Source organism: Chelonia mydas, chromosome 1, assembly GCF_015237465.2.
Source record: "Chelonia mydas isolate rCheMyd1 chromosome 1, rCheMyd1.pri.v2, whole genome shotgun sequence".
Lineage (NCBI taxonomy): Eukaryota > Metazoa > Chordata > Testudines > Cheloniidae > Chelonia > Chelonia mydas.
In genome coordinates, this window is record NC_057849.1 from 323,994,414 (window position 1) to 324,012,121 (window position 17,708).

The 17,708-nt window shown below is 39.8% G+C and overlaps 1 protein-coding gene across 9 annotated transcripts in view; it reads left to right on the top strand.

Annotated features, from left to right (window-relative positions):
- Window positions 1-17,708, top strand: part of PTPN12 (protein tyrosine phosphatase non-receptor type 12) — a 151,628-nt gene that overhangs the window by 105,824 nt on the left and 28,096 nt on the right. For all 9 annotated transcript variants that reach the window (XR_006292467.1, XM_037889213.2, XM_043552101.1 and 6 more), the window contains one exon: window positions 3,970-4,055. Coding sequence is in view for 8 of the 9 variants with exons in the window: in XM_037889213.2 (XP_037745141.1) it covers window positions 3,970-4,055 (86 nt within the window). In the remaining variant the exon portion in view is untranslated. The remainder of the gene's footprint in view (window positions 1-3,969; window positions 4,056-17,708) is intronic.

Here is a 17,708-nt window from a genome sequence, read left to right on the forward strand (position 1 = left end):
CAGCTGATTTCATAATGGTCAGAGAGTCTTAAATTACTTGAGCCCAAGACTCCTCACCCCTTTTCACCAAAATTCTCAATCCGACTGTCAACCATTTAGTAACATGCTCCTCTCCACTTTGGCCTTACTGGTGTGGATGCAATGAGGGTTTGGGTTTTGGCTGAGCTGTTTTTCAGGGTTTTCTTTGATATCTACAAGTGGCACAGTTGCCAAATACTGACCAACCAGTAAGAGGTCATTTAAGTATGCAGCAGGGAGAATGACTTACTTTTTTTAGGAGAGACTAAGGAGATCCACCTATGGGGAATTTAAACAAACTGCTATTTGATGCACTTCGATGCCTCCCAAGGAGCGTATGATTTATCAAAATACTTGGAAGATCTGCGAATGAGTCATTGCTGCCAGGGATGGGCTCCCAAGTGGGAAGGAGTTTCAGGAGGCATAGATCTTACTGTATGTAGAAAAAGGAAAAGGGGCTCATTGCATACAGCTGCATTCAGTCTAGTACATTTCTAAGAAAATTGCTTGTTGAATTCATTGACACTAATCTTGGGAAAATAAGTTCATGGGACTTAATCCTTTGTCATGTTTTATCAACATTAGCCACTAATGCAAGGTCTGTTCTACTAAGTAGATTGGTTCCTGTGTCCTAACAAGAAAAGGAGTACTTGTGGCACCTTAGAGACTAACCAATTTATTTGAGCATAAGCTTTCGTGAGCTACAGCTCACTGTAGCTCGCGAAAGCTTATGCTCAAATAAATTGGTTAGTCTCTAAGGTGCCACAAGTACTCCTTTTCTTTTTGCGAATACAGACTAACACGGCTGTTACTCTGAAATGTGTCATAACGTGACCCTACCATTTCCTCTTTGGCTTTCTCTTGCATGTCTTACAGTGAAAATGATATAATACAATTATTGAATAGCTTACATGTTCAGAGTGCTATAGAAACTTAAACTATGCGTTGTTGAGTCCTGGGTACCTGATACTGCACCTCTTTAGTGTTTGGCAATTCTCAGTAAGAGGCCTCGCCTCTGGAATTTTCTTCTTCTGTTTGGACAGATATAATTTTTTGACATTTGGGGCACTGTGGAAAGCTTATTGCTCTTCAGAGGCTTTACCTTATTGGTGATATTGGTATCTTTGTTTGTTTTAACCTTTTGGTTTAAAAGATAAATTGCTACTTAAAAGAGAAATTAAAATTGCTACTTAAAATATCAAAGTTGTAGGATGTTCTGTGGCTCCTAGTGTGCTTTATGATGAGTACAAAAGGAATGTCTGTTACAACAGGGTCCATGAAAGAGTGACTACTGGGAAAGACTTAATAAACTCAGTAATCCTTAACAAACACATGCAGCTTATGAATCAAACTATATATTTGAACTGTGGGGTTGTTTTGTATTCCTGATCAGGAAGCTTTAAATTGTTTACTTGTAATGTAGTGCTCCTGGGAATCTTGGCTCTAAAATCTTGAAACTCTGCTGCTTGAGTTTAAAGACGCAAGTTTGCTAGCTCAAAGTCAGGAGCACATTCATAAACCTCTGTGGTACAGACACTGGGGAGGGTGGGGGGGCAGAGAACCACACAGCTGAACTAGGAAGAGGTCTTGCAAAATAAGGTAGAGGTTCTGTGGAAATAGTATGTCATCATATAATTAGACATATATCCTGTGTCTGTAAAAGGGATCTGAATTAAGTTTGCACAGGCAACCTTAATTCTTGCATTTTCTAACCTTTTTGTGTTGACTTTGCAACCTTAACATTTTTTAATGTAGCTTTTTGTATGTAGTTAAAACATAGCAGCAAATACACAGATACAGTCTACTTAAACTAGAGCAAAGAAGATCATATAACATATCTTCACTGTTGGTCTCAAATCTTCATCCTAGCTGACTTCTGTTAGATGTTTAGCTAAATAAGTTACCCATTTAAATAAAGGTTTGTTTACATTTAGTGCTCAGTTTCTCTAGATAAAACACTGGTGGTTGGATTCATTTCCCAAAGGAAATTTATACTGTTTGTGTTTTGACTACGGTTCCTAGGCTGAGATCTGAAAAGATCTGTTCCCTGAACTTCAGTATGAAAATACTTTAACAAAGCATCCAATAATTCTGAATTGTTATCACCATTTAGATGTAATCTGAAAACTTGTTGCTGTAGCAAATCTCTTTGATCAGGAAGGTAGATTCTGCATTCCCTTTGGAATTCTGATTTAGGCTGTTCCTTAAATCCAGAATGGGGCACGCAAACATCTCATGTGAAAACCTTCTGGTGTTTTACCACTGCAATGCTGATAACTATCTTCTGGTAGGCAAGAGTCCTACCACAATAGGAGAGAGTGAGGAGTATCTTCAAAATAGCAGTGGATTGCCATTGGGCCAGATCTTTGTCTCATTCAATAACCAGCATATTGGTTCATAAATATATTATTGGTTTTTAAATCAATTGCTAGACTAGAGGCTGGTGGGCTAATATTCTTTGTCCTTACTGTTTTGAAGCAGATTCTTTTCTTTAAACTTCTCTGCTGCTGGACAGTGCAATAACGTCTGTCTAGGAAAGCAGGCAAGTGGTTGGTTGAGGCCAATAATCTTTGATTAGGAAGGCTAGGGCTTCTTCTTAATACCTCCATCTGCCCTTCTCGTCAGAGGATGAAGTTAATGGAACTAGCTTTAATTTAGATTTAGCTTTAATTTGGAAATGCAAGCTTCCCGATGTTCTCACCAGTATGGCTTAGTCTCTTGCTGGGGTGGAGGTAGGGGCTCAGTCAGGTGTCAGTCCTTGTGCTCTCTTCTGGGGTTGATACCAAAGATACCGCTTAGAAGTCAGGTATTCTAGTTGACAGGCAACCACATTATAAAAGACTGTCAACTATTTAGTGTAAATAGGCCACACACTGTCAGAAGGCAACAGTAGGTCACATGTGCCCTGGATCACATCTGACTGATGAGCTAGGAGTGATAGGCATATCAATTGAAATTAATGTCATGTTTCTGGGAATAAATTACTTGTTTCTGAGATGCTGGCAAGGTCTGTTTGAAATGTCTTTTTTTAAAAGAAAATTTGCAAAAGTTAGCTCCAAGAAGATATCTTTTTCAAAAATATTGTGTATTCCATTTTTAATAGTGTTAACTTCTGAACTTGCCTTCAGAATTGTTATACACGTTTAAGGTGACTGTGTACATGAAAACTAATTGGATTTTTCTGTACCTGGTGCAGTTCTAGTTAACCTGAATACTAAATTTATTTAAAAAAGAAAAGAAAAAAAGTGTGTGTGGGGGGGTGGGGGGGGCATTTTCCTTCTGCAATGGCTTGCTGTGTAAGGCAGGAGAATATCTCCAACTTTATTTTTAAATACAAAGGGGTACTGTTAACTTGAAAACTAGTCACTTTAGGGAAAATGCATTATCTTGTATATTACTCCCTCCTATTGAATCCCTTTTCCAATTTGTGTTTTCCCTCTGTGGTTTGAGAGAGACATTTCCCCCCAAATAGAAAATTGATTGTACAAGGGAAACAGTGAGGTTCACTGACCACTCTGTGCTGCCAAATACTTAAAGTAAACAGTATGAAAAATACTTCATTACTGAAGTGACAGATGAATCTGAGATTTGTTATACGTAATACTGAATAATGGTAAGTTTTAAAAAAAAAAAAATGTTCAGAAGTGGGTTCTAAAGTTAGTGTCCTTTTAAGTTCCCTGTCTCAATTCCCTCAGAGTGCTTTTTTGGGGAGAGGTGCTTTTATAAATAAAATGTATTTATAAAATGTAATTTATACTTAAATTGGAAGCTGAAGCAAGTGTAAGGTGGCTTAGTAACTTGCTATTGTCACCCCATGCTTTTTTCAAGTTTTGGTTTTGGGTCCTCATTCTGTTTCAGGAACATGTAGAAATGTATTAAATTTTAGTGATCATGATTCTTTCAACTTTGAATAAAATATAGTTGGATTTATTTATTTATTTATTTTGGCAGAATGAAACTAGTACAGAGAAAACTGTCAATTCTATAGATCTTGAGAAACAAGACTCTCCTCCACCAAAGCCTCCACGGACCCGCAGGTACTGTTCACCTTCTCAGTTTTGAGCTTAGAGAGTTATAAAGTTTATACTTAAATGACTAATCCTGTCTCGTTTGATATTGCTAATAGCCCATATTTTACGCAAACAAATGGATTTTGTGCAAGTGTAACAAGTATTAAGTTACATAATTCCAAAGGCAAGTTAAAATGTAATTTACACAGCAATTGTTCCACCTTGTTTTAGCAATTTGTCTTAGGACACTGAATAAAAGTCTTGTATCACAGCAACACCACATGTGATATTTAACAGAAATCCTAACCTAGTCAACTGTTACATGATCTCAAGATAATATACTTCAGAGATTCAGATACGTATATAATTAAATTAATGTTGAAAGTATGTTTTAATGGGGTATATTTTGACCTTTGAATGTATTTTTGCAAACTTCAGGGGGCAAATTTACTGTTTTGAGTGTTGTAAATCAAGTGCTGCTTCTTTCCTGTTTGGGTTGTGAAGAGTGTGTGCCTTGTTTTTATAGTGAGCATATAGTTAACCTCTTCCATGCTTCCCTTAGTATGGGGTATTAGAAACTCTTCAAATTATATATTTTTTCCACCCCCTGAAAAAAAACAAACAAAAAACAAACAAAAGAAACTTTCTTAGCAAAGCCTTGTTGGCAAAACAAAAGAACTTTGGAATATGGAAGCCAAGCTATTTAAAGATTACCCAGAAAAAGGAAGGAAAGCCTTCAAAAAGCTAATAGTAAACTTATTTGAATCACCATGGCTCAGATTTTTAAAGCTATTTAAGCGTTGTTGCACTCAGTATCACAACACGTAACTGATTTAGGAGCCTATGCATCATTTGGGATTTAGGCACTTAGGAGTCTACGGACTGGTCTGCACTGGGGGTGGTGGTGGTAGGGGGAATTGATCTAAGTTACGCAACTTCAGCTACATGAATACGTAGGTGAAGTCAATGTACTTAGATCTGCGGTAAGTTGACGGCTGACGCTCTCCCGTCGACTCCGCTTGTGCCTCTTGCCCTGGTGGAATACCAGGGTCGACGAGAGAGCGCTCAGCTGTAGACGCGATAAATTGATCCCCGCTGGATCGACTGCTGCTGGGTCGATCCAGCGGATAATGTAGACAAGCCGTAAATCAGCAGTATTATGAAGACTTTTAGGCTGCAGCTAATGTTCTGACTGCGTAGTCGTAGCAATAGAAGTATGTTGAAGGGAGGATGTTTTAGAGCTTCCCCTAAATTGTCTATTTACAAAACTAACAAAGACATTTACTTTGTCATATTTCCCCCTGATCCTGTAGTATCTAATGCACACAAAAGCTATTATAATGCTATTTTTGGTTGTGTACAGTATATGCACAAACTTACATACAGTGTTGTCTGTTATACATTGATATTTAAAGGTTATATTTGTAAAGGTAAAAAGGAAGAACACTTTAATAATTAAGAGGAATGGTTTTACCAACTGACCTTTTATTCATTCCAAGAGAAAAAACTTAAAACTGAGAAGTTGGGAGACTGGATGTACAGATGTAAAATAGCTTGCAGAGACAGGCACACAGGGCTCTAGAGATATCTCCAGAAAAAAGAGAGTGAAAGGAAAATATGAGAAATGGAGTGACTCTAAATAGTTAGTTTTTTTGCTCCCTTTCTAGAAAGATAAACATAATCAATTGGAACTTTAAAGCAGACAATAGTTGGGAGACAGCATGAAGAAAAGATGGTGAAGGAAGACCTGATTTTTTGGGGGCGAGGGGAGAATCAGATCTACATGAGAGGCGCCACTCTTTTTTTGGGTGAGGTGGGGAGTGTGTGAGCAGCTGAGGCTTCTGAATAGCCAAATTTTTGGTGCACATGTTAGATACGTGCCTTGTTATATCTGATGTAAGATACCAGGTAACTTTCTCTGGCACTTTTTCTAATGTTTCCTTATTTTCAACAATATGTAAACAATATAATTAATCTCCATCTCAGAATTATCTGCATGTTGAATTGCTTAAACCCCCTTGTTTTGCTTTTTATTTTTCTCATACTTGTTTCTCTTATCAAACTAGTTTTAAATTGAAGGGTTCTAAGATTTTTTTTTCCTTAAGGCCAGAAACATTTTGGTGAAATAATATGCAGTTTCTTGTTTAAAAAAAAAAAAAGAAAAGAAAAAACGGAGGTACCTGATGATGACTGACCAGCAAATTTAGTACCTTTATTTTTAAGGGCATAAAGGAAGATACAGGAAATAACCACTCAATGAATATTTTCTTTGCAAAATATTTAGACATATAATGGAATTAGTGACTGCACTTGTGAGGAAATGAAGTTGTTCAATCAACCAACTCATTTATAGAGTAATATTGATAGAATTTTTTGAAACATTTACTGTTTTGGTAGATGCAGCATATATTTGGCCTTTATAAAATATTTTATATAGTACAGTATAAAAATGTTGGTTAAATACCATAGCACAGATTAAAAATTGTATGACAGATGTTAGTTTTTACCATTAAAAATTAATCTCTTCCAAATGGAGTACCACAGGGTCAAGTCAGTATTGGGGACATATACTATTTAATACTTTAATGATCTAGAAGAAGGTCGAAGATCAGCATTAATCATACTTGCCAGCCTCCGAATTGGAGGAACATTAAACATAAGGATGATGTATCCACACTAAGTGGCTTGGAGAGATTAGAACTGTGAGTTGTATACAGTAAAATGGGATTTAAGACTGAAGTCCTTTTGGCTGGAGAGAAAAGTAGCATGTGTACAAACTGGAGATAAAAGCTGTCTAGAAACTAGTGAGTCAGAATGAGTGGAGAGAACATGTAAAATGCATCTGAGATCACACTGCAGTACTGTTAGAGAAGTTAATTCTGTTCTCAGAAATAGTGATTTAATTTAAAAGTAGAGATGTGGTGATGCACTTTGACTCTACGTTGATAAATGATTGTTTCAGAGCTAGAATATTTCATGCAGTTTTGCGATCTACTTGAGGGTACAAAAAAAATGCAGAGGAAACCACATGAGTGGCAAGGAAATCTTATCAGGATTAGAAAATAAAATGAGATCCTGAGTAGGCTAAATTTAGAGTCTGGAAAGGATGTCTTACAGGAACGTAATCAGCCTAAACAAATACCTTCAAGAAAATAGAAGTGGAAAAAATGTTCACATTCTTGCAAGATGACATGGAAAGGGGCAATAATTTTAAGGCCCTTTTCCCTAAGACTGCCCTACTTCTCTCCTGTCCCCCTTCTCTTACCCCCCACTTCAGTAGTTTGGACATTGGAGCTATTCTCAGAAGTGGTGGTTGTTTGGGAGAATATTATGTAAGAGATTTAGTGGGTAAAATAGTCCTGAAAAAGGTGTGGCATTCAGCTCAATCTGTGTGGTCTTTTCTGACCCCTACTACTGTACCTTTGCATGACTTTTGGAGGTGGGACTAACTTCTGCCACTTCGTAGTTTCTTATGGTGGAGACAATTATTGTTGTAATGCTCATGGTGTGCAAGATGCATCCCAAATGCAGATGAAGATACAGTCCCTGGCCTGGAGAACCTAAAATTTAAAAACCCAAATGGAGAAAACTTTACTTGTATGTAACAATCCTATCAGGGTGACACCCTCATGTCTGTCTTGTTATGCTGTGTTGTCTTGTTAAACACACTGTTATCTTGCACACTACTATCCTCCCTGTCTTTCTCCCACAATTCCAAATTTTAATTCCAGTGCCACTATGCCCCTTCTTTTCAATATTCTATTTCCTTCCTCCATATAGGTGAGACTAAAAATATTAATAAGATAAACAGAATCGCTAAGTGGGTTACAGACCTCTTGTTTATTGGATATCTCCTTGTAGAAATGTTTTTTAGGTGGGATTTAAATAGGGTGCAGTGGCTTTTACTGACCAGTTCCACATTCGTAGTCTATTCTGAATAAATTGCTTGTTCAAGTATTTAGCTTCCTTCAGGAATATTGGTGGAAAGTGTTTAATCTTCTTTAGATTAACGTTTTTAAGACTTCCAGTCAAATGGGTACTTAAGAGAATATATATGTCCAGTTTCTAAAGGGGTTAAAAGCAAGCAACCGTTCTTACCCAAGGTAGTAACTTAAAAGGGGGAAAACAATAAGACCTTTTATTTTCTTTACGTAATGCTCTTTGAGATGACTTTAGAAAATGAGCAATCAAAAATTGCTCCTGTCTTTAACACTCATCAGCAAGCTGTAGGTTTTATAAATTCTTTATAGCTTTGCTTTTAAACAAACTGAATGGAAAACTTCACTAACTGTATGCATGCACCTGAGTAACTGTCTACATGTATGATATGCTCAATTAAGCAACAAAATTTGTTAGAGCATGAATGAATAGGCCATGGGATATATTTAATGTGTTATGAAGCACAAGGCTTGAGTAATTTCAGAAACCCCCAAAAATTCATGAATGGTCCATCAGTCCAGGTTCTGGAGAATCTTTGGTTTTATAAATCTATTTACCTTTTTTAAAGATTCTTATCTTTGTGTTAAATAGTATGATAAAAAAATAAACTCTGTGCTAGCTTTATTGAAGCAAAGAAACAAAATTACTCTTCAGAAATCTGGTCCTAAAACTGCTTTTTCTGCCCCCCAAGAGTAGTGGCATGACCATTGAGCCATCACAATTGAGCAGAGTTTCTCACTGTAGAGATGGAGGAAGATAGAGATGTCAGAGTGGAGTAAGGAACTGGGCCAGCACATCAAATCCCTATCAGTCTTTGCTTCTGCTCTAGAGCTATAGAACTCCTACTGCTATCACAAATTACCTAGATTTCATGTCCCAAAAATCTGCGGATGCATTTTGGCAAGAAGTTATTTTCTTACTATGGCATCCCACTAACATGCCCTTTTCTAGCTCTTGGCTCACATTCCCATATGACCCCCCAATCATTCCTTTTCTCTACACTTCACTCCCCACTTACGTGTGGTCAGTGGTAATACTACTTACCAGTTTCTGATTCTAACCTTTTTCCTTCCGTTATTGCAGGGATATGTTTAAACAGTTTTTTTATTCTTTAATTTTCAGTTGGCTTACGTATATATTTTCTTCTGTTCACTGTATCCAACTGTTACAGTTCTTGAATTTCCCCTCACGTACATAGTTTTTTATTAATGTTAACAGTTACAATAGCTATGGAAAAAGTTTGAATACAATTCCTGGAGTGGGTCTTTTTTATCTTAGCTCTTCCTGACTGACCATTCTAGCTTCCTGTGTTGAAGGTTTAGAGGTTTGATCCACTTGGGAGGGATTTCTGAATATGGCCTCTTAGAAGATAAAATAATGTGCCCTCTGTCAGTTTAACTTCATATAACTGTTAGCCTGAGTTTTATGTGCGAGCATAAAAGTATAATTGTGCATTACATATTTTGCCACAGCAACCATTGGTGTATAGCGATTGATAAAATTATAATCTTTCATATACATATTAATGGGGTGAGATGCTGCCAAGAGGATTTTTTTTGTAAAAGAAAACAGGCTTATACCAGAAATAAAAAGAAAATCCTTTAATGCTTCATTGGGTTGGGTGATCTTGGGATATGTTTACACTGTAATGTAAGCCTGGGCTCAGACTCAGGCTAAAACCCTAACCCTTCCCCTTCAGTCTACACACAGATCTCTTGAACATGTGCTCTGACCCAGGGTCCCAGGATCCTGTGAGCATGGAGGGTTGGTCTGAACCCAAGTCAAGATGGTACCAGGGTTCAAGCTCTATTGTTTTGCAGTATAGCGTAGGGATGTTTTGCAGCACCCCTCCTTTCCTGGACTCTGGTCCTTGGAGTCCACCAATAATATCCCACAATGCTATCGGCCAACTTCCTTTGTCCTCTGTCTCCCAAGAATGAGCAGTTGACTCCATGGAAATGGAAGCACCCGCCTTGTTCCAGTGCAGCAGTTTGGTGTTTAACCCCTCCATTTTATTCTGATTGCCAAGCTGCAAACACACCCTAGGAAAACCTTCAGTGTTTGCAATGGATACTGACCAGATGTCCCTTTACAAAGCGTGCTACTTCATGGTCATAGGAGCACAGCCAGATTTTGGTTAATCTCTGGTGCAAGGCCAGAAAAACTGGATTTTAGTAAGAGTACTAGGAGTGACCATGAATACCAGCTACTAGGAAAGAAGATGGTGGCACTGGAAACTTATCGGACTGGCGATCAGTGCAGAAAATGGATTAAGCAGCTCAAGAGTACCAGAAAACCAGAGACCACAAATGCATCTCTGGCTGCTCACCACCATCATGCCCATTTTATGAGGAGTCTGACTGGGTGCTGGTGAGTGCACTGAGTCATCAACTGTGTACGATCACCTGGTAAGCTGGGATGGCGTCCAGCTGGTCCCAGAAGCCAGCATGGAAATAAATAGGAACCAGTAGCAGGTGCCGAATGAGGCAAATGAAGTAACACTATTGGTGAAACTGGTCCTAGGAGGCGGCTTTGCCACAGGAGCAGCTGCAGCACATCTTGAGGATGTACTCAGAAGAGCTTTTTTTATGCCCCCTTGGAGGAACACCCCACTGCAGAACTGGCAGCCGAAACAGAAGAGGGAGAAGCTACCCCAGAGCCAAGTAAGTTTCTGGGTCTATTTTTGTGTGTGTTAATATAAGAATGGGAGCAATTTCTACTGTAAGAACCAATGCAAAAGAGATCAGCCCTAGATAGAAGCATGTATCCATTAATGGTAGATTGCATGCCAGTGCCGTGACATCACGATGCCACCCTCGCCCACCACAGGGAATTCAAAGTAGAGACCAGGAAACACAAACAGTAAAACAAGCCTATAAAAAGAGAATTTTTACTGGGAAGGTGCACATTTTTTCTAATGAATTCCAGTATGTTAAAATAATAAACTAATATTACTTTCCCTGTATGTATGTCGCTCAATACACTGAGTTGGTAACAAGCTGCCTGAAAGGACTGAACTGTATGGTGGGGAAGAGGTTTGTATGTAGTTCATTTCTTTTAAATGTATTCTGTATATTCCATGGGTGATGAAACCACTAGTCCCAAATATGACTGGGGAGATTGAATTCAGTCCATAAATTTGCCAGGGGGGAGAGGGACTAGCTGTCTTTTTTCATGCAGTCCTAAAAGACTGTATCGGAAGCCATAGGAGGTCTGAAGCCATGTGGAAGCTAATGCAGCATCCTATTGATTCCCCCTTGAATTCTGATCCAAACCCATAGCGGGAACTCCAGATAGTTAGTCACATTTTGAGGAAAGGTATTTTTCAGGGCCACCTCAATAGTTCACCAGCCCACTCCATTTATGGATTTGGTGTTCAGTCACCATATGTATGAATACTTTGGTGGCATGCAATTTTTCTCACTGCGATTTAATCTGGCTGTGTCCGAGGAGCTTCTGTGGTCTGGAGAAGCCCTCTGCCAATATATTGACATTGAGTATCAAAAAGTAACATTTTCTATCCTTGAAATTCGAAAGACTTTTATTTGGTGCTCCTGCATAGTGATATTCAAGATCTGTGTCTTGTCCTGTTCCAGGCCCCTCAAACTCTACATGTTGCAATACCTCCTTAGCTTGCCCACATTGCAGAAGCCTGACTCGTCGTACCTTCGTAAACGGTTCCAGGAGGAAGTATGACTAATTTGATTGAAGTTCTGGACTTGGCCAATAAGTAGCGTGAGTACCAAAGGCAAAGGGACTTGCGGCAAGAAGAAAGACATACTGATAGGCAAGTGGACAGGCTCGGGCTGGCTTTGCAGCTTGAGGACAAGGTAGCAGCATGGAAGCAGGCACTCTTCACGGTTCCTGGAACAAGAATGGCAGCTAAAGGAGGAAGAGAGAGCACAACAGAGAATTGTTTGAGTGGCTGCTACCTCTAATGGCTGCAAAAGTGCAGGCTCCTGCTGCACCTGCACCATGGCCTGTGTCCCCTCCATGGTACCTTGGCCTGCATTCCAGGAACAGCTTGGACAACTCCATGGCTGGATGGCCCATTCACTGGGGCCCTGTTAGTGACAGGACAGGGCAAATGTGTCTCATGCGGTCCTCAGTATTGAACCTCTCCCCCATGGACACCCCTGTCCTGGCTGCAAGTGTGTGGCAAACATGGAGGGTATCTTGTATATAGTTCAACTATTTGCACTTGTTATGCACTTGGCTCTTGGTTATTTTTAAAGCTTTTGGTGTTGCTGATGATTTGGTGTGCTAAAGGCAGCTGGCCTGCCAGGCAGCAGTTTAATATTGTACTTTTCCAATACATGTCTGAAAATAAAGGTTTTCATTTTGTAAAGAAATTTTATTGTCACGGCAACACATCATATACTAAAAATAAACGCATGGGAGGTTGTATGCCAGAGGTGGGGAACCTTTTCTGTGTCAGGGGACATTGACCCATCAAAAAAAATCAGTGGCGGGCTGCATACGTTCAACTCACTTGCATGGGGGGCACTGAGGTTTGGGGCTTCCACCCACAGCAGGGCAAGCCAGTGCTCGTGGCTCCAGCCCCCCCGTGAGCGCCAGCTCGCCCCACCAAAGGCGGGGAAGCCCCAAGTCTCCCTCCCCGGTGGGTGAGTTGAATGTATGTGGCCTGCAGGCTGGATGAAAATGAGCGAGAGAGAGGTTCCCCACTCCTGTTCATGCAAAACCCGTGTCTCAATACAGCTATAAACATCAATCTATACTGTTTTTCCCCCCTCCCGCCCCCACATTTCATAATAAGCAGTCATGTCATTCAAAAGGACAGTACACGGTGATCAAATCCCCTGCCACAAAAGTAATCAATGCTTACCCGACCCCCACCCCCAACAAGCACATTCATAAACATACTATTCTCCCTCTGACACTGGCCATTGCCAGTCCATAATGTGGGAACACAAAGCATCCCTAATTTCTGTTGTCCCGGTGTATCCAGCTGCAGCTGTGTTAGATGCACTTTGTGGCTGAGTGTCTGTCATATTTCCATTTGGGGAAATGGCTCACCTTTGGCTTCACAAAGATTATGAAGAACACAGGAAGCCACAGTAATGGTGGCTTTGGTGACACTGAAATCCAAACAGGTCTGTAAATATTGCCAGCAGGATTTCAATAGGCCAAACGTACATTCCATCACCACTCTGCACCTGCTGAGACTGTAATTAAACCTTTTTTTGCCAGGGCCTGTAAGATCAGGGTATGGTTTCACAAAGCAAAAAGGGACATGCTGGGTCCCTGAGAATAACAGTGAGTACCTGTTTATGACAGTCATGTGGTGGGAATAGTGTCCCAGCCTGTCTCAGTTGGTGGGAAAACCCTGGTGGTATGAACTTTTCCAGTGCAGTCAACATTGAGGTTCATAATTCAGCCTCTGTTGTCCACAAGGTCCTTCATAACTATGGAGTAAGACCCTTTGCAGTTTATGAATTCATGTGCTCCTTGAGATGGGCACACGATGAGCATGAGTCCCAGCAATGGTCCCATTGCAGTTTGGAAACCCTATTTGTCACACTGTTTGGAGTGGCTCATAACTTTGAGTGCCTACCTCAGGACAGACCGTCAAAAACAGGGCAGATACCCCAAACTGGTGGTATGTTCTATAATTTGATTTCACCAGCCCAGTAACAAATATGAACTCTTGGATCATTGTAGTAGTCTTACATGGAGTCACAGACAGACTGAAGAGCCCAAGGGGACTGTCTTGTCACCAAAAATCACAAAATATTCAGGTTGTTTCTAGTCCCAAGAGACCAGTCACGTACCCTAGATCTTACACCAAAAACAACACTTGTAGCTAATCCTGTAATAAACGATCTAAATAGTTTATTAACTAAGGCCATGTCTAGTGTAGATGTGATAAATCGATCCCCGATCGTTCTGCCGTCTACTCCAGAACTCCACCATGACGAGAGGCGGAAGCGGAGTTGATGGGGGAGCGGCTGCAGTCGATCCCGCGCTGTGAGGACGCGAAGTGATTCTAAATCTAAGATACATCTATTTCAGCTACACTATTCTCGTAGCTGAAGTTGCGTATCTTAGATTGATTCCCACTCCCCCCCAGTGTAGACCAGGCCTAAGAAAAAGAAATTAGTTATTTACAGGTTAAAGCAAGCAAACATATATACACAAATGAGTTACCATCTATGGTTTCTAAAGGTGACAGAAATGTAGTAATCTCTATGTTCAAAATGTCTTACAGGGTGGATCCAGGTTGACCCTGGGGATCTATGCTTTGGTTTGGTGTGTCTGGCCCTGTGAGAGTTCAGACAGCAAAGAGAACTATTTCTTCTTGTGAGCCCCTTTATATGGCCTTTCACCAGAGTACAAACCAATGGGATGAGTGCTCCTGCATATAAATTCTTCATGGGTGGATGGGGCAATCAAGAAAGCTCTTTGTCCTAGAGGGCCCACCAAGTCTTGATAGGGTTTCAGAGTAGCAGCTGTGTTAGTCTGTATTCACAAAAAGAAAAGGGGTACTAGTGGCACCTTAGAGACTAACCAATTTATTTGAGCATAAGCTTTCGTGAGCTACAGCTCACTTCATCGGATGCATTCAGTGGAAAATACAGTGAAGATATATATATATATATATATATATATATATATATATATATGTATATATGTATATATATATGTCTTGATAGTTTGTCTTGGTGGGTGGTGAGAACCACTCTTCCTGTCTCCGTTCACAAGTTCAAAGCAGGCATTTTTACAATTTTATAAAACAAACTTATATTTTACCTTGTAACATGGAATACAGACATTATAAGTGAGATTAATGCATGCAGCAATTTACAAGCATTTCATAGTCTAAATATATTCTTATAAAACTAATACCTATTCAGAACAAACCTAACATACAGGTGAGCTGGTTTGGTTTCCATCTGAGTTTGTCAGTTAACACCTACGGCCTTGGCTAGAGCTGGCACTTGGTTTACTGGCATCATGCCATTCTCTCAAAGCCAGTGATTACTTAAGGAATATTCTTAAGTAATATGCCTGTCATGTTGGGTTAAACCACACACCTGCTTGTCTCAAATCTCTGCCACCATTTACCAATAGTCGACTTTCCAGCACCAAATGGGTGGCAATGGACCTGTAACAGTCTCGGACAGCCAGCGTCTAAACAGTTACAGCAATCTGCTTCTGGACTTGCATGCCCACCCTCATGCATATGATCTTATACAGGAGGGTCCAGGGCAAGCTGCTCCCAAAGCTTTAGAAATATAGCAAAAGTTCTGGACCCTGCAAAAGTTCTGGATGTTGTGAAGGCCAAGACTATAACACCTGGCACTGGCCACTGTAGTAAGATCGGATACTGGGTTAGATGGACCTTTTGGTCTGACCCAGTATGTCCATTCTTATGTCAGCATTTGAAACCTGTGAAAACCTTTATTTGTAGGCAGATACACAAGCAGCAAATTAAAGATCAACTGGAAAGCTTCACATCTGTAAGATACCTTCCTTTCTAATGGTATGTCTAAACTGCAAGGTAAGCCCAGGGTTAGCAGGACTCATGTCAGGGGACCCTGGGTTTGAGAATCCATGATTGCCAACCCTAGCTTAAAATTTTTTTGACCTAACCTGGGGCTCTGGTGTCCACACTGTAGTACGCAGACCCAAGTCCAACCAGCCATATCCCATCTAACCCAGTATCCGATCTTATGATAGTGGCCAATGCCAGGTGCCCCAGAGGGAATGAACAGAACAGATAATCAACTGATCCATTCCCAGCTTCTGGCAAACAGAGGCTAGGGACATCATCCCTGCCCATCCTGGCTAATAGCCATTAATGGACCTATCCTCCATGAATTTATCTAGTTCTTTTTTGAACCCTGTTATAGTCTTGGCCTTCACAACATCCTCTGGCAAGGAGTTCCACAGGTTGACTGTGCATTGTATGAAGAAATACTTCCTTTTATTTGTTTTAAACCTGCTGCCTATTAATTTCATTTGGTGGCCCCTAGTTCTTGTGTTATAAGGAGTAAATAACACTTCCTTATTTACTTTCTCCCCACCAGTCATGATTTTATAGACCTCTATCATAGTCCCCCTTAGTTGTCTCTTTTCCAAGCTGAAAAGTCCCAGTCTTCATCTCTTCTCATATGGCAGCCGTTCCAAACCCCTAATCATTTTTGTTGCCCTTTTCTGAACCTTTTTCAAGTCCAGTTTATCTTTTTTGAGATGGGGCAACCACATCTGCACACAGTATTCAAGAGGTGGGCGTACCATGGATTTATATAGAGGCAATATATTTTCTGTCTTATTATCTATCCCTTTCTTAATGATTCCCAATGTTCTGTTCGCTTTTTTGACTGCTGCTGCACACTAAGTGGATGTTTTCAGAGAACTATCCACAATGACTCCAAGATCTTTCTTGGGGGGTAACCGCTAATTTAGATCCCCATCGTTTTATATGTATAGTTGGGATTATGTTTTCCAATGTGCATTACTGTGCATTTATCAACATTTGAATTTCTTCTGCCATTTTGTTGCCCAGTCGCCCAGTTTTGAGAGCCTTTTGTAGCACTACGCAGTCTGCCTGGGACTTAACTATCTCGAGTAGTTTTGTATCATCTGCAGATTTTGCCACCTCGCTGATTACTCCTTTTTCCAGATCATTTATGAATATGTCAAATAGGACTGGTCCCAGTACAGACCCCTGGGGGACACCACTATTTACCTCTCTTCATTCAGAAAACTGACTGTTTATTCCTACCCTTTGCTTCCTATCTTTTAACCAGTTACCAATCCATGAGAGAACCTTCCCTCTTATCACGATAGCTTACTTTGCTTAAGAGCCTTTGGTGAGGGACCTTGTCAGTCTTTTTGAAAATCTAAATACGCTATATCCATTGGATCCCCCTTGTCCACGTTTGTTGACCCCCTCATAGAATTCTAGTAGATTCTTGTTTCTTAATGTTTTTAATTTTTAATCACATGAAAAGGATGTCTTAAGTACACTTTGTCTTGTTTTACTTCCCAATAGAATCTTCCAGTAACATTCCTTAATGGTTTTGGAATTATAACAAGTTATAACACAGTACAAAACATTTTAAAATTTTTCTATAATATGAGCAAATAGTGATTCCTTATTGAACATAATCATCTTTAGGTAGATTGTGTTTGAACTTGATATTGGCAAAATGTTAAAAAAAATTAAGAAAAAATTTTGAGTGCTGCCACTAACTTGTGAGTAAGAACATTTCATGCTGTCCCAATTTCATCTGATAACAGCATCGTATTGTTAATTCTGGGAGCCGTTGAGTCGGGAAGTTCTGTAACTAGTGCTCATGCTAACTGCCTTAGTAAATCTCAGACTCTAGTATTACAGTATTCGTGCCTGTTGATACAATAGCCACACCTGATTTTTTTATCTAAGTACTTTAGACTAAGGAGAATTAATTTTGTTCCTACTGTTAGCTGCAAAGCCAGAGCTTTGATTAACCTGCAATTTAGACTTATTTCGGTACAGTAGAACTCAATTACTTCAACTCCAGCAGTGATGTGCTGGTTCTTTAGGCTCCGAAGGAGGTGTTTAAATTACACAGGTATCTTTCAGTGAGCCAAGTCCTTGAAGCTCTCTTACCTAATTACTTGATAGCTTTGTTTGCTAGAGAATAAGACACCTGTAAAGGAAAAGGATAATGGGAATTGGTGTTCAGTAGGATGAAAAATGGTAACTTTTTTCAAACTGATAGTATCCTTTAG